The 18,050-nt window shown below is 37.5% G+C and overlaps 1 protein-coding gene across 1 annotated transcript; it reads left to right on the forward strand.

Annotated features, from left to right (window-relative positions):
• Positions 1-524: 524 nt before the first annotated feature.
• tars1 (threonyl-tRNA synthetase 1) lies at positions 525-16,202 on the forward strand. Its single transcript, XM_085426113.1, has 19 exons — positions 525-690; positions 1,401-1,478; positions 1,801-1,991; positions 3,385-3,508; positions 4,043-4,167; positions 4,922-5,039; positions 5,135-5,199; positions 5,598-5,676; positions 5,906-6,052; positions 6,557-6,655; positions 7,769-7,935; positions 8,667-8,829; positions 10,131-10,268; positions 12,259-12,336; positions 12,421-12,521; positions 13,776-13,880; positions 14,136-14,208; positions 14,983-15,097; positions 15,227-16,202. The coding sequence occupies exons 1-19, from the start codon at positions 631-633 to the stop codon at positions 15,373-15,375; spliced, it is 2,175 nt and encodes a 724-aa protein (XP_085282239.1). The 5' UTR covers positions 525-630; the 3' UTR covers positions 15,376-16,202.
• Positions 16,203-18,050: the final 1,848 nt, after the last annotated feature.

The raw sequence follows: 18,050 nt of genomic DNA on the forward strand, positions 1-18,050 counted from the left end.
TTATATCTACAAATCGATCTATGTGTTTTTATATTACCTGTTTAGATCTACATACAGACCTAGTGCGCAATGTTGCGTCAGAATCTGCTGATGCAATAGACTATTCTGGTAGCGTGAAGGTTACAGTAAGTCGTTAATAAAATGCGAAAAAGGACAGATCATAGTGGCCTCATCACAACGTGTCTTCGTGCGTGTGTGTGTGTGTGTGTGTGTGTGTGTGTGTGTGTGTGTGTTTGTGTTTGCGATGCTTCTACATCCCGTGCTTCATACAAGGTGCACTGACCAAGTGTTCAGGAGAACAACTGAAATCGAAAATCATTAAATATAAATAAATAAATAAATAAAAATCTAGCTTGATATCGTGATATGTGATTGAATTTCCTTATTGAAATACATAAAATGAGGTTTGGCATTAGACTTTTTAATTAATGGACACAAACTTTGAAAGAAATACGACGTGTTACATCACCCTCCTCTGACAGGAAGCACCGCCCAAGAGCACCGCCTGCAAGCTTGCATCAGAATATCCGGGCAACGTCATCAATCCTTCCCCGGCACCTTGCACCGCTTGCAGTAGATATACCTCAGACTTTATCTCTCGGTTTAAAGTAGGATAGCTTTAAACTCCTTATGGCTGAGAAGACTGTCGTGGATAAAATGAGCGAATTACAAGTGGACGAAGGCAAAAAGGTGAGACTTCAGTCTGTGTTTTAAGTCATGTAAAGCGGTTTGCAGTTAGCCTAGCCTATCGTTAGGACCATGCTGTCATTTAGCCACTCAGTAAGAACTTTTCGGCTAGCTGGCTTTCATGGGGATTTTTGTGTTGGCTTTACTGAAAATTGTTCATCTTAAGGGAACTAGCGAAAGTGTTCATTATTTCATGTTTTTGTTATGAACTTTACCACGGCAACAACAGTTATGTCTATTTGGCTAAGTTGGTTTGGCTAATGTAGCAAATCAGTACACGTACACTAAGGCTCAAGCCGGACTATATTCAGAATTGCGACAGTTTAATATTTCTTTCTATGTTGGTAGGCTCACACACGTCAGACCAGCTTAAGGTATTGAATGACTAGCTTGGGTTCTCCTTCTAAATCGGCACACCCAAGTGCTTTAAGTAGTTGTAACACAGCATTTTGTGCAAGGTTTTGTTATGTTTTGATCTTACTGAATATGCTAAAGTAGCAACAAGAAAGATGTATTTAAAATAACCGATATGTATACATTTTTAATTTGCCCAATATTATCTGCATTCGTTACTATTATTAAATGATCAGTTGGTAGGAGTGTACATTTTACATTTCCATGGAAACTTTGTCCATGAGACCCTTCAAACATGTTTTTCACCTAGTTTCTTTTTTATAAAAGTTAAATAATTACATGGTGTGATATGTGTACAGGAAGGAACTGGAAGTGGTAAAGATGGAGGAAAGAAGAAGGGTAAAAATGCTGCTGAAGACTCTGGAGGCAGGGCTGAGGTGAGTTATTATATTGTCAGGAAATATATTGTCATGTTGTTCTGCTATTATTAGATCTTGTTTTTCAAGAACATGAATCATGTACTTGTGTAGATCTGTGTCATCTCAAAGCAACCACCCATTGGCTTCAAGATAGTGTTTTTGTTTTTGTTGTTGCTGTTTTTTTTGTAATGACATTATTCAAAACACAGATTCCCTAAAAAAAATTTGACCCAATGATTGTTACATAAAAAATAAATACAATTAAAACTGCAATGAGTAGACAGAAGAAATGACAATGAAAGGCTTGCTTATCTACTCTCTTTTATTTTACTTTTTTCAGCTGTCACCACAGCCTCAATACATTGAGGAACGTCTTACTTTGTACACAAAGCTGAAAGCAGAGCATGATGCTCTGATGGCAGAAAGAGCTGCAAAGGATAGCAAACCTATCAAGGTTACTCTGCCTGATGGAAAGGTTGTTGAGGCGGAGTCCTGGAAGACCACACCGTACAAGGTGGCCTGTGGCATCAGGTCAGTGCTACAGAATGTACTTTTTCAAAGATGACCCCCTTTTTGTATTTCCTGTAATCATTTTTAGTTTCTAATTGCTTCACAACTCTAAAGGCAAAATTGGAAGCAGCTGGAAATCACACTTGTCAACTTTTGACTGTCTGCTGAAGACAAGAAAATAATGGGGTAAAAAAGCAAAACTTGGTTTGGTTTTGCTTGGAATGTTATCCCTTAGTACCATCCAATGTAAAGTGATTGTAAAAAGGGGTACACATGAACATAAATTTTGGCAGCTACATAACAATCATTGGGGGGGGAGGCTATCCATGTGTTTGGGGTTTTTTTTTTTGTTTTTTTTTTTTTGTTTTTTCCCATTTCATAATCTTTTTATAGATGACAAATGTCTCAGCCCCAAGACTTAAAAAGTAATTTAAGTATTTGTTTTCTTTAAATTGCACTGGACTGTTAATGGCATTATTAGCACGCAGTGTATATCCCTGTCAGTAAAAACACACATTGTAAGGCCGATATAATTACATTTGGAATGATCAATTCTCAATGTAAAACAAAATATTTAGGTTCTGTGTAGGGTGGGTAAATATCAGGATTTACTGGCAGTACACTTCTCATTACTAGTCATAGTGAAACCACCCAATGAAATCCACATATAATGAAACTTAAGTGTTTTAGTCCTACTTTTCATAATACTACAAACGTGTACATATTAACTAGATCATTAACTACACTCTACAAAAAATATTGAGGCATGCTTCTTAATTGTTGCATTCATGTGTTTTCACTCTGCCTTTACAAAGATTTGTGGGAGGAAACAAATGTTAGAGTTAGCTCATTAAATTTGAGTGTGATACTGTTGCAATAGGAAATTTCTTCCCTCTGAGATATTCGACTATCAACTGTGTCATTAAGTGGCAGAGCACGTAAAGTTACAGACTGGGGTCACAGAGTGCTGAGGTGCATAAAGGTTAACAACACACTGTTGATTCAGTAACTGCAGAGCCCAAAGCTTCCTCTGGAATTAACATCATCACCAGGAGCTTCCTAGCTTGGGTTTTCATGGCAGCTTCTGTAGTTTTGTGTAGGTGGCCCAGTACTTTTTGTGCTATGTCATTTAATATAAAAGTTTGCATTTCATCATATTTGTCCAGGCATTTACTCATATAATGATAAAATATGTGATGTCTTTGTTCTCTTGTTGGCCATTTCTCAATAAGGTAGAACAGAAATTCTGCTAATCACAAGGATATGGCAGAGCTATTCCCAAACTCCCTCTCCACATGTCTGAGTGTGAGAAAATAAAAGGCAAATTGTGTTGTGCTACATAAATAAGCATTTGCCATTTTATTTCTGTGTCTGTACATTATTGTGATGTAGACTATTTGTGTCTTGTGTTCAGTCAAGGCCTTGCTGACAACACGGTGATTGCCAAAGTAAACGATAGTGTATGGGACCTGGACAGACCTTTAGAAGAAGACTGCAGCCTTCAGTTGCTCAAGTTTGATGACGAGGAAGCTCAAGCTGTAAGTCAGATTTTTCTTTTCTCTCCCTGCTTGTACTACATTGTTTAGAAGCATAGTTTTGGAAATTGATGCTCAACATCTTCTGGATACACAGCGTCATGCTCGCTAAACATCAAAGCTTCAGTTACCTTTTGCTTTGTAAAAGCCATATTTATATACTTGCAAAATCTTCTTTTTTTCTTTTTACACAGGTGTTTTGTTTTCAAAGCATGCAGTTAAAGCCTCAGTTCTCAGTGTATTAATTTATAATGTGCATTTTCTTTTGGGTCTCCTTTGTGCAGTTCCTCAGAATTCAATGACTGGTGTTCCTGGTGTGAATTTGATAAGCAGTGTCACTAGTTCCTTGTTTTTAAACTGGTTTTATAATACTGGCTTCATTCTTTTGTATTGTCAGCTTTTTCTCTGCTCTTTGTCATTAACAAGGAATCTGTTCAGTGTCACAACCTTGATATTTCCCCTTAAAAGTCTTAGTAACACAAAGGGTTTGAATACTCCTGTTTTCTAAATTTGCCAAAACTTCTGTATTTTCATTAGGTTTACTGGCACTCCAGTGCTCATATCATGGGTGAAGCAATGGAAAGGGTGTATGGGGGCTGCCTCTGCTACGGTCCCCCTATCGAGAATGGCTTCTACTATGACATGTTCCTAGAAAACAATGAGTGAGTTTCGTATGCTCTAAGTTCAGAGTTTCTGTCTAATTAGTGGTGTTAGTCTGCATCCAGTGATATTTTTGGTCTGTACCTCAGGGCTTAGCAGCTGTCAATCTGGTTTACTGTCTTCAGACCAGAAGCAAACACAAAACAGACAGATTGTAACTACACTAATGCTGTCTAGCTGGGGCTATGTGTGGGGACTGAAAAACATCTTTCTACATATTTCTGTTGGAATAACAAGTCTATTCAAATTAAACAACGAGAAACAACTTAAGGGAAGCTTTGAAAGGGGGATTGAGACACCTTCAGAAATTTCAACAAGTTTTCCTCATAAACAACTTCTTAACTTGACCTTTTTGGATCCACGTCTCTCTGCTTTAGGCTGCAGGAAAGCTTGAGCAGTGCTGTCTAATTAATTCTACAACCTCCTTAATGAAGCCATTTTATGCTAATGGAATTCTTGGAGACTGTTTTCTTTTTTACAAGGATATTTTGACATTGCGTAAGCCCTAAAGCCGAGGACTTTAAAGTAGTTGCCCATCCTTGGATGAGGTTATCTGTATTACGAAGACTTAAGAATTATTCTGTTGGACAAAAGTCTGTTCTCATGGTTAAATATCTGGTCACATCCATGCTGCCCTTTGGAAAGCATGGCAGACTAAATTTAGCAGTGGAGGCAGTTTGCATATTAATGTGGGGTTTTAAGTGAGAAAGTGTTCAGTGTGCAGTTCTTGGTGTGATTTCTTGATGTTTTGGACAGGGGTGTATCGAGCAATGACTTCCCCTGTCTGGAGAGTTTGTGCAAGAAAATCATCAAGGAGAAGCAGCCGTTTGAGAGGCTCGAGATAAAGAAGGAAACTCTCTTGGAAATGTTCAAGGTATCTTTAAACAACAGCACACGAATATGGAACAAAAATTCAATTGATTTGATGATTTTTTTTTTTTTTAAACATAATCTTTTGTTTTTTTCTAGTACAACACGTTTAAGTGCCGCATTCTGAATGAGAAAGTCACCACTCCCACTACCACAGTCTACAGGTGGGTCAGTGAATGTAATAGTATCCTGGTGATATATTCTTTTTTTGTTTGTTTGTTTGTTAATCTCAAGCAAATCAAATAAAAAAACAGATGCACTTTATTTCAGGTGCCTCAGACTTTAACTATCATCCAAAACAATTTTTAAAAAATACCGTAATGTGACTATGATATGTGTGTGTATATATATATTATTTATTTAAATTTGAAAGAGATATTGATTTGCAACTGCACTACTTAATTGGTTAAAGATGCTGTGTTTAGTTCTTTCTGTCACAGACTGGGTCGACATTTCGGCGCTACATTCAAAACACAGCTGGTTCTCCTAGTCAGTATTTATTTTAAATATAGAACAAAACAGGTGACTAAGTGAACTAAAGCTACAATATTTTCCATTTCAGATGTGGTCCCTTAATTGATTTATGCCGGGGACCTCATGTGAGACACACTGGAAAAATCAAGGCACTCAAGATACACAAGGTTAGACTTTTTGCTATCAGCTGTGGAAATTTATTGAACAAACTTGCAGTTAACAATATATGTGGATATAAGAGAGATTTAAAATACTGGAGTCTGTGTCCTGAATGTCTGGCTGTAAGCACATTTGTCCCTATTTTTAGAGCAGAGTTACCCTTTGTTTTATCCCCAAGGGATTTGATGGACCCAAAAGAATGATGAAAAAGCTTACGTACTCCCTTTTGTGTGCTAGAATTCATCCACATACTGGGAGGGAAAGGCGGACATGGAAACCCTCCAGAGGATCTATGGAATCTCCTTTCCTGACCCCAAAATGCTTAAAGACTGGGAAAAGTTTCAGGAGGAGGCCAAGAACAGAGATCACCGCAAACTAGGCCGGGTAAGAATTGAAATGTAAATGAGCTGTGAGTTAGGAAAATGGTCTCTTACAGGTTTCACTGTTCGCAGTCTCTTGGTATTGCAAGAAGAAAATTTGAAATGTACAGAGTAAAGTACTCAAACTAGTTTTTGAACAGTGTGAAAACATGTATGATCTTTAAATCGGTTAATAGCATGTGTAAATAAGTTTTATTTAGTGAATTGTTTGGTAAGCTCATAAACTGATTGTCACATACTGACATTAATATAGCATGATGGAAAAATATCCATGAAGCAGATTTTAGTTTGCTGGTTATTGAAAGAAAACCCATAGTCGTCAGCTCAGAGTGTAGGGTGTTGCAGCCATATTTTCAGTGTGATGAAGGCGTGGAAAAGGGCACATACCTAGACAAACCCTATTTAAAGCTTAAATATGTCACGAGGTGTCTTCAAATTGAAACCACTTGTTTGATGGCTCTTTTTAATTTTCTGTCTCTAACAAACCCTATTTTCTTTTTACATTCAGGAGCAGGACCTGTTCTTCTTCCATGACCTGAGTCCAGGGAGCTGCTTTTTCCTGCCTAAGGGAGCCTTCATCTACAACACCCTGATTGAGTTCATCAGAGTAAGGCTGAGTTGTCAGACCCACTGATAATTACTGTGATCTAACACTGAGCTTGGAGATGTAGAAAAAAGAGAGGTTATTAGGGAGAAAGTTTACATTTGCAGGAGGAAGAAGAAGAAGTTCTGCGATGATGAAAATGGCTTTATAATGCACACAAGAAAAAAACGCTCCAATTTAAGCCATGTGTCATATACTTTAATACAGAGAACTAAAAAGGGATTGGTAATGTTTTGATAATACAGCATTAAATCAGTGTCTTAAGCAAAGGCCAGATGAATAGGAAAATAATTCATGTTTTCTTTCCACAACAGTAATGCTGTAAATGGAAGCTTGACACATCCAATTTATGCTTATTTAATAAAATATTGTTTTGGCCAGGTAATAGAAAAGCATTGCTCAATGTGATGTTTACCTTCTGACACACAAATTCACTTGTGAATCTCAGAAAAGCTTATTATTATTATCCAACAACAAAATATATTGAAACACTGACAGCATTAAAGGAAAGCTTTATTTACACCTGTTCTATTATACAGACACATAAAAGTCAATCTTTTTCAAAGCATTTATTTTCCTGGGTTTCCAGTCAGTGCAGTCATAATAGAAAACACATTCAAGGCAATTTCACTTAAATAGATTTCTGACTGAGCAGATTTGGAGTAATGAGATTTGTTTTGTTCAAAAAACAAAAAATGGTTCTGCATTCTGCTTTCACAAACAACAAAACACCGAAAACATATCAGCAGATATCAGGATTTAAAAGAAATGACAGATTATTTTATAATATCATCTGTCTTTCTGATTCGAACAAACCAATCAGCTCATGGTGAATTAAAGCAATACAAAAGTGAATACCCTTATATTTCAGTTTTTTCCCCAAACTCTTCGTAATATATGAACAAACAGGAGAATGCAAATATGCAGCAGTATAAACATGTTTGCTTGCAGAGTTGTTTACCATTTTATTTATGCATACGTCCCTTATTAGAGAGTCTCCAGGTGTTGACAGAAACCACTTCAGCCAGTTGTTTGTAGAGGTGATGGATACACAGAATTGTGAAGCTGAGCTTTTTGGAAGACTTTGTGAGAAAACATTGTCACATTCATTGCCAGAGTGAGTACAGGAAGAGGGGCTTCCAGGAGGTTGTGACTCCCAATGTCTACAACAGCAAACTCTGGCAGACATCTGGGCATTGGCAGCACTACAGCGAGAACATGTTCTCCTTCGAGGTGGAAAAGGAGATCTTCGCTCTCAAGCCCATGAACTGCCCTGGACACTGGTGAGACTTCTGTTTCCTCACAATCAGAGTTGTTGTCAGGTATAGTTTCAGTTTTAAAGGGCAACTACAAAAGAATGAGGGAAAGAAAAACACTCCTTTTAATGCACAGTGTAGCAAGTGTTGCCTGTAGTGTGAAATATTTATTTTTTTAATACTTGTAATCAGAAGTAACTGCTTGTTGAAGGAAGAGCTGTGTATTACATCAGAATCAGAATCAGAATACTTTATTGATCCCTGGGGGAAATTATTTTTTGTTACAGTGCTCCATTTTAAACCAACATTAAGACAAGACAGACAATACGCTAACTAAGAATAGTACAATATATACATATATATACATACATACATGTCCATTACCATTAAATAAACTCGGACTGCTGTCACAAAAGAAAATGCTTGTCAGCCAGTTCAGCTCAATGTTTGCTGTGTTTTCAGTTGTTGGCCGAGGACACTTGCTGCTGCATTGCAGTGCAAAGAAGCAGACTGCAGTTATTTGTATTCACATCTTTTATCTCTTTCCACTCGTTCAGACTTTTGGTTGTCCACAAAGATGACCTCTCTGAAAATCACACTGTAATCAAAATTGATCTTCAAAGTGTTGAATATCAGTTAAATCAAATATTACACTCAGGTTTTCACAGCAGAGCATTTTTTAGGTATTGTGATTACTCTAGGTATAAGTTGGCAGTTGCATCTTTGTGTATTTTATACATATGTTTGTTTGGCACCAGTTTGATGTTTGATCACCGGCCTCGCTCCTGGAGAGAGCTGCCTTTTCGCATGGCCGACTTTGGTGTCCTGCACAGGAACGAGCTGTCAGGAGCTCTGACTGGCCTCACCCGTGTCCGCCGCTTCCAGCAGGACGATGCTCACATCTTCTGCTCCATGGACCAGGTGAGATGTGCATTGAAATGTGTACAACACACATTTTGGCTTTATATGAGCCCGATGAGACCAGTAAGAATTGTTTTACACTTAAAAATCTGTTTACAGTCTTGGCGTTTCCCACTAGGTATGTGGGGCCAAAAAATTATTTAAAGGATACGTAGGATGCTAATTTCCGATTAGTAGAGCAGCTTTGCATCCTACTTCAATATAATGGATATTTACGCATGGATGATCGGTTCACTTTAAAGGCAATTGTTACTGGTTGAGTGCGAAGCCTTCAGTTGAGACTGAAGAAAAGTAAAATAAATCTGAGTGTCGCATACACCCCTCCTGAACTGTCAGCAGTTGGGTTTCTTTTAACAAAAAAGACAATACCCCTGACTCTGCTATATCAACTTTTGTTTCCTCCTTTAAAGCATGACCATGTTCAGTGTTATTTGACTGAAATACTAAATTCATTACTCTTTAGAAAAGGATACCATTCATACCAGTGTAATATTTTAAGTCACATTTATTACTGAAATACTTTCTAAAAAACGTTTTAATTTTTAATACATTTCCAAAGAACGGCACAGTTGTAACTGGTGCAAACAAACAATATTTGGAAAGACCAAAAAAGTTTCTTAATTTTTCGGTTCATAAGTCTTATTACAGCAGCCGTGATCACACTGATTAATTTTCTCCGTGAAGGCACTGGATTGGATGTTTAATTATTTTGATTGCACTTGTGCACAAATTATTTCATTTTTAATTTTTCTCTTTCATTGCAGCAGCTGGAAAGCACTGCTTGTAGTCGTTTTTGTTTGTTTGTTTTTTGTTGCTGTTTGTGGTGGTGTGGTTTTGTTTTTGTTGTTGTTTTGGGTTGTTTTTTTTCCCCCCCAGTATTTAGAATCATGCAAAACAGACTGCAGGAGATATGCTCTTATGTTGCATTAAATTGATAATCAGTGACTTCAGCACATGGTTTACATAGAAAAGAAAGCAATCATTTTCCTTTCAGTTATTCTTATCGTGTATTTTCCTTCACCTTCAAAGCACTCACTCGTTATTTATTTATTTATTTTTTTCAATTATGATGAAATCTTTGTGGTTGTTAGTTTTTGTTTTTTTTGTTGTTGTTGTTGTTGTTTTTAAATAAACCAAAAGTTGAGCATCTTATCAAACAAAATAATTAGGTTTCCTTCTCTAGCTATCCTAACACAAACAAACATGAAATCAGCAGCAGAAATTACATTTGTAGCCATGTCCAGATGGATGATGCAAACACTATTGCTTTTTTGTTTTCTTTCTTTTATCACTGACCTCAGATTGAGTCCGAGATCAAGGGATGCCTGGACTTCCTGCGGACTGTTTATGATGTCTTTGGCTTCACTTTTAAACTCAACCTTTCCACGAGACCAGAGAAGTTCCTGGGAGACCCAGAGGTCTGGGACCAAGCAGAGAAGGTATTCAAAAGGCCTCTAGCTTCACTACATGTAGAAAATAAGAAAACGCTCAGTCAGTGTCTCACTGGAACATTAAGATTCTGATGTGAGACATTGTTAAGATGTAAATTCTAGCGCCACTCCACTGACAGCGAATGGAGAAGTGAGACTTGCAGACCCTAAGTACATTTATATTTTAATGAGTTTTTTTTGTGGACTTGCAATCATGTCTGAAGAAGGGTTTTTTACGCTTTGAAACCGTCCACGTATTGTTGCTTTAACTGTCTGCTTTTGCTGCCAAATCAAGTTCACAAGTTCTGTATTTTACATCTGTAGTTCGGCTCTAATTTGCTCAGCTTGTCTTTTAAACAAGCATAAACAAATAATAGAAGTGAGTTGGACTGAGTCATAATTAGGCTTTATTGCTCGGTGTTGTGGGTAACAGCGTTGCAGCTTTTCATGAATGACATCAAGCATCTCTGCTGGGACAACTTGAATTGTAGGAGATGAATCTGTAGAGCCACTGTTAAATGATGGTTACTAAATGCCACATATATACTGCATTGTTGTTCCCACAGCACTAGTCCATGAAGGACATAAAGTGTTTATTTGTCTGGCAAGCCTGTGCTGGCTGCCTTTGAATGGTTGAAAAAGTTTGACTGATGTAAAGCATGTGTTGAATTAACTTTCACACGGCCTTTACTCTTCTCTTTATCTGATTGCAGAGGTATTTTATTTCAGCAGTCGGATAACTATTTCATCTGCACATTGCCACACTCGATTCATGTCACAAAGATGTTCAATTATGTTTTCCTCTAAGTGGTTTTTTGTTTGTTTTTTTTTTTACTCTGTTGGAAACTTTCATCTGGCAGAATAAGCTGATACATTTTGTACCTTGTTGTCACCACTTCATTGATTTTTTTTTTTTTTTTTTTTTTTTTTTTTTTTTTTTTTAAATCATGATTATTTTGTTTTTTGTGGTGGCGGGTTTGTCATTATAATCTAGTGCAGTCTTCTTGGTGGAGGTTCAAGATACATCCTCTGTTTTTTTTATAACGGAAAATGTTCAAATGTTTTAAACCCATGAGCCACTAGAAAATATGGTTTACATTTTTGTTCTCAGGCACTGATAAATTACCATGAACTGTAGCTACACTCATTCTTGAATAGATAGAACATAATAGCAGGGTAGAAGAAGAGAAAAGCATACTTACTCTTTATTACTGGCTCTGTCTGCCCTTCTGTTTTTCAATTTATGGGTATTGTAGAAACCTGAAAGAGTTCCTTTTCCTTTCTGCTCCCTTTTTACAGTCACTGGTGTCATCATTCAGTTCTCAGTCCTTCCGTTTTTAATTTAATTTTCAAGCATATCTTTTGTCTGCTGGGAGAAAAGCATTACTGATGGAAGTTATTTTTAGGCTATTTCATTATCAATAAATTGATTGGTTACAGTTACTATTAAAGTTTTAAAGACTATGTAGTTTGCTGATAAGTAGCACACTACAAATATAATTCAAATGCTACAGTATAAAAATTAAATGTACTGTATCTTACTGACTGCACATGTTAATTATGGGCTGCTGCTATCTTTTTCTAATTAACAGTTAGTCACAGTTCTTAGAATAGAAATAAAAGCCATAAAAAATATCAGCTTGCAAGTTGAACAGCTGTCTTACTTAACCTGTCACCTGAAGAAAGCACTCTTTAAATGCAGCACTGACTTTTAATGATTAATATGTCCCACACAAAGGTGGAAAATTATACACACAAAAGTGACTGGGGAACTTGGCATCGTGCTTGGAAGAAACTGCTGCATATTTCCCTCAGCTCGTTACTTCCCACAAGCAACCATAAAATATTATTGAGACGTTAGCATTTCTCAGTTCAGTGATTAGTTCCAGATGAAGAAAAGGTCAGGTCTAAAGGAGGAGCCTTGCTTAACACCTCTGTTTACCTGCACGTTTGTCAGAAACTGACATGGTAATGAAGCAGTTATTGTTTGTATTTACAGCAACTGGAGAATAGCTTGAATGAATTCGGAGAGAAATGGGTTCTAAACCCAGGTGACGGAGCTTTCTACGGACCCAAGGTGAGCTGTGCGCTGCACTAATGATGTAGCTAAACTGTGGAACTGCAGAAGGGTCGCTTTTGATCACAAGTCTTTTGTCTGCAGATTGACATTCAGATCAAGGATGCCATTGGTCGATACCATCAGTGCGCTACTATTCAGCTCGATTTCCAGCTCCCGATCCGCTTCAACCTCACGTTTGTCAGGTAACGACAAGTTTTATATGTTGGGTAATTAAATTTATGGCCCATGGGATAAGCTAAAGTGTCAGTGAGAAAGCAGGAAATCCAGTAACCAAATAGCGATGAGTAATATTCTTAATATGTAAATAAACCCCCTGACTTGGAGACAGTTAACTTGTCTGCCAAAAAAACATTACAAAATTATCTGTCTTCATTACAGCTTTATGACAATACCCAGTAATAAAGCTTATAAGTGCAAGACCAACAAAAAGGAGCACCACCATAGCAATTATCTGTTTCTCTTTATAGTGCTTAAAATGTATAAAGTCTAGAAGCAGAGCTCCCCCCCCACCCCCCAGTCTTTTTGTAACAATAATAAATGATATTTCTAGCAATAACAAAATAGTAGTACTTTCACTTTGCCTCAGTCTGAGAACACCTCAAACGGCTTCTGTCATTGTCTGTATAGCAGGAAGGAACAGACAAGAATTACAGCTGTCACAGGTGATGAGATCAGAAGTGACAGAAAATTCAGAGCTTCATGCGACTGGAAAATGTCAGTCTGTGACCTATAAATGTGATTTTCACTTATTACCATAGTTCATGTGTACAATATGATCATACTCACGTATACAGTAATGCATACTCTTTTCCATTAATGGCATTTTAGGGAAATTTTACCAGTTATGCAAGTCTCACCTATTATTATACATCTCACGATTCAGGTCATATTGTTGTCTTTTCAAACTGTCTTTAATTGGTCATTTCTTCACTGTTGTTGCATCACTTCATAAACTGTTTAAATTACATTAGGTGATGTTTGTCAGTAGCTAATTAAATGATCTGTTGCCTTGAAAATTCACCTTGGTAAATAATTAACCTGTAAAGCATAATTGAAAGTATTAGTAGAAGCTGGCAGTTGGAGTTTGAGTTTTACACATCATGTCGTGCACTGAGTGCCATCTTTCACAAAAGGACAGTGGCTGCATGAAAATTAATTTAGATGTTTTATTTCTGTCTGGGGGGAGGTGAATAAGGTGACATCACAATATAAAATTGAGAATTAGATAAAAGACACTCTAGTCATTAAATAGCATATGCTGTCCTCACCTGTTTGTTAATTGGCCCTCCATCATTTTCTATTGATTGCTTTTTGTAAGTCCCTCACTTAAAACAGACATAAGTCTGAGTTTTGTCCTGTATAAATGGTTGTGTTTGCTGAGGGGAAATTTTCACTCTGTTATTTTTTTTTTTTTCCCTTTCCAACAACCTTTGTAGCCACGATGGTGACGACAAGAAGAGACCTGTGATCATCCACAGAGCAATCCTGGGATCAGTAGAGAGGATGATCGCTATTCTCACTGAAAACTACGGGGGCAAATGGTTTGTAAACAATCAGTTTAAAAAGGTTGATTTGTGAAGTAGCACCATTCTTGATTTTTGACATTTTTGGTTTATTGCTGTTCTTTCAGACTGTTCCCATGATTTCTTGATTAATGGGCTAGAAATGGAAGCATGACAGCTCAGTGGGGGGTGGGCGGGTGACATTTTTTTTACATGGGTTTCTGGCAGACGGGCAGGTTTCTGGCCTGTTTTTTAATAATCAGCTAAATGCAAATATGTCCTCCTCTGTTTCAGGCCTCTGTGGCTCTCTCCTCGTCAAGTGATGGTTGTACCCGTGGGACCAACCTGTGAAGAGTATGCTGAGAAAGTAAGAACTGACCTTGGCTGCTTCCGTATTTACATTTAAAGGACATTACAAACAGCACCCTCAGGCTGTTGAGCACTTTAATTTAACTTTATACATATTTTGTTATGTTATCACAGACTGGAGTCATTCAGTACTGCAGTATTTAAGGATCATTAGTTTCGTCTCTATTAAACTACTGCATGCTTTGCCGAAATTCAGCCTGCTTTGTTGCCTCAGCTTTTAAGTGTATAATTTTTTAATATTTCTGAACCAAGTCATGCAGGTTTTCGTGAAGCTGTCACACAATGTTTTATTTAAAATTAAAATTAAAGCAATGCTCTGCTACTTAATTAGGATGTTAGTTCATAAATACTAATGGATTTTTCTTCTGAACGTTTTTTGTTTTGATTACAATTTAATTATTTGACATTGGCCTAATCATGGCGAGCACAATGTTATCACACCTAATAAAACTGACTGTCAGAGCTATGAAAATAAAACTCGGTTTGTATTAATGTTTGCTTAGCTTTTAACATGTGTTGGGGACATTCTGGTTGGATATCGTTGGTGCTGAACATATTTGTAAAGGTGGTCTATATTCCCAATATTGTAATGGGAAAAGAGAACAGCCCCACAGTCCACTGTGATTGTAATGGTTTCTGTAATATGATCTTTATTCTGTTCAGACTAAAATGTGTAACATCTACAGACTTTTTCTTGTAAGCAAATGAATTAATTTCCAAAACGTTCCTGGACTGTTTTAAGTGTTGGTTGTTTCTCTCATTAATGTGGCAGATCAAGCAGGAATTCCACAGCAGCGGCCTCATGACTGACGTGGATCTCGACCCCAGCTGCACCCTGAACAAAAAGATCAGAAATGCACAGTTGGCGCAGTATAACTTCATCCTGGGTCAGTGGCAACACACATTTGTTTCAGTCTTGTCTGTTATTCCTGTCCTTATCGCTTTCTCACTGACCATCTAGATATTGATTTTCCTTCTCTCCCTTTTTGTCTTTGCATGTTTCCCTGTTTGGAAAGTGGTGGGAGAGAAGGAGAAGACGAGCAACACAGTGAACGTACGCACCCGAGACAACAAAGTCCACGGCGAGCACAGTGTGGAGGAGTGCATCAAGCGCCTCAAACAGCTCAAGACCTCCAGGTGTCGGAACGCCGAAGAGGAATTCTAAGAAATCAAAAAACAGTTCCTTGAGTAACATGGGGGTAAAAGGTTGAAATATGTTTTTGATAGGGAATAAAACTGCCTTCAATGTTTTGTCTTTGCTCTTCTTAAATGATTTTTCTGGTATCTTCCTTTTGCTATTTTATATCACTGTTTTTAGTTGTCAAATCACATCGTTAGTATAATTTTCCCTATTCATTGTTCTTAGACAAAATCCAGCTGGTGGGAATGTAATGTGGGGATGTCTTTGAAAGGTTTTCAGACCACTGCTATGAATAAACCAGAGAACATTTTCCAAATGTAATGAAAAGAAGAGTATGAAATGAGGATGATCTGATATCCTCGTGTTGGTGTTGTTCCCAGATCATCATGAAAATGTTGTTCCAGGTTCAACATTGCAAGTGACCAATCACATTGTTGTGACGTTATTTTTTTTGCTCGCCAAGCCATTCGTGCATTTATGAAATTCCAATGTTGCAAGGACAATATCAATTCTGCTTACTGTTTATTAAAGGGTTACGGTTAGGGTTAGGGTCAGGGTCCGTTGATCGGCGGACAGAGGCGGTTTCACGCAGCTTTAGAACAGTTTTTTGTTTTACGTCGCTTTTTCCCGAAGTCGCAAAAGTATGACGTCACAACATTCTGATTGGTCACTTGCAATGTTGATCCTGGAACAACATTTAGTATGATGATCTGGGAACAACACCAACACGAGGATATCAGATCAACCATGAAATGACTTGTACCTCAACTGTCAGTGTGTATCACTCGTTATTTCTTCAGGGAATTGTACTTTAGTTACAATTTTGATAATTAAATCATCTATCCTCGACAGTTGTACCCTGTGGGTTTGTTTTTTTTTTTTTGTATTGTAGAAGCAGATTGTTGTTTGCCCAACAGTCACCCAGAAAATGTACAAATTAGACAAGTTTGAGTTCAGAAAAGTAAAAAAAAAAAAAAAAATAATCCAGCACCAAGTTACAAGTCAACAAGAATCTAAATTTCAAAGCTGAAATGAGATGGCTGATGATGATGCTGGTGGGGTGGAAGTGCGGAGATTGTAAAGGGAATATATCCATGTGTAAAAACCGGATCCTTATCACCATCCTCCACTCGTGCATCATACTTTAAGACGGGAATCAGCAGTGTGCGGGCAGGTACACACCTGATGCTATTTATTACACGCTTACTGAGCTTTGGGACCATTTACTGTGCCTGTCTGTGCTGTTAGACTAACGGATGAGTGAGGAAGTTTTATTTAAACACTGGGAAACGCTTCCAGTTACCTATAACCAGTGTGATAATACATGCAGAGAGGATTAAACAAATAAATGTCGCTTCTGCACTTTCACTGCATGTTGATTGTGTTTACTGCACAATCTGTATTGCACCCAACTTGAGTTTGGGGATCATTATTATTCCGGCCACTAGTGGGTGCCATATCTGTGTGTTTTACTTACACAGCTGGAACAGACAAATGAAGACAGGTCTAAAAAGTATGTGCTTTGTATCAATCCCAAAGGATTGAAATTGTAGAAAAAATGGCAACAAACATTATGTACAATAATCTAAAAATACTTTCATTAACCGTTGCATTTATTTGTTCACTTAGATTTAGTGTTTATGAAGTACTTAACAGGTTTAGCATTTGCCCTTCTTCCGGTAATGACTGTAACTGTTCCTTTGCTTTATTTGGGGGGGGGGGAATTGCTTAAGTCATACAAAAATTTTTAATTTAAGTTGGAAATAAAGCATGCACTAAGTTAGAGTGAAGGATGGTCTCATACTTGCAGAAGAGGTGGGCAAATTCTGAATACAGGCCAAAGAAAACATTTCATTTGGCTGCTCCACAAGTTGAAGGTAATTAAATGTGAGAGAAGCCATAAGTTATTTTGGCCGATTTAGGCTTTCGGCACCAAATAAAATATGTTCACTGGCTATATTTCTTGTGTAGAGTTTAATTTCACACTTCATGCACACTGATTGTTTAAATGTATGTTTTTTGTATATCCATTTTCTAAGTGTAAATGCATGAAAAGGGTCCTGTGTGTTCTGTGCAAACACTGTCTTGGCCATGGCATGGCAGTTATGAATTTTTAGTATTTGTTTTCATCTCTCCAAGGTGAGATAGGAGACAAAAATACAACAAAGAAATCAGAAGATAAGAAAAAAAAGTGTGTGTAAAGGCACCCTCCTATCAAATCTGACCACAAGGGGGAACAGCTGAACCAGGATCTCGTGGGGGGTGAAAGGGAAGGGGCCTAATGCCGGTGGAGTGTGGGAGAGAAAAACATTTTGATAAGGGGTTAATGAAAAAGTCAATGGAGTAGAAGAGTGTCAACAGACAGAGCGAGACAGCCAGAAATCTCTGGGGATGCAGCTCGGCTGTTGACTCTCAGCTTGCCTGTGAATCCTCGCTCCCTCTTGGATCCTTCCTGTATGCTTCACTGACGACCTGGCCATGAAGGGTCACAATGCTTCACTGAACTGAGCAAACTTTTCTTTCTCATGCCATGCATGCATTTTAAGGTATTGATTCACATACTTAAAGGTCCCACTGCTGCTCTTTCCCTAGGTAATAAAGTGATTCTATGAAAACCTTACAAATAGTCTTGTTATACAGTATATTATACAGTACTGTTTTAATACTTATTTTTTATGTTAAGGGTCCTGAAGTATTTT

Source organism: Rhamphochromis longiceps, linkage group LG12, assembly GCF_057381845.1.
Source record: "Rhamphochromis longiceps isolate RC_006_pf linkage group LG12, R_longiceps_female_GT1.1, whole genome shotgun sequence".
Taxonomy (NCBI): domain Eukaryota; kingdom Metazoa; phylum Chordata; class Actinopteri; order Cichliformes; family Cichlidae; genus Rhamphochromis; species Rhamphochromis longiceps.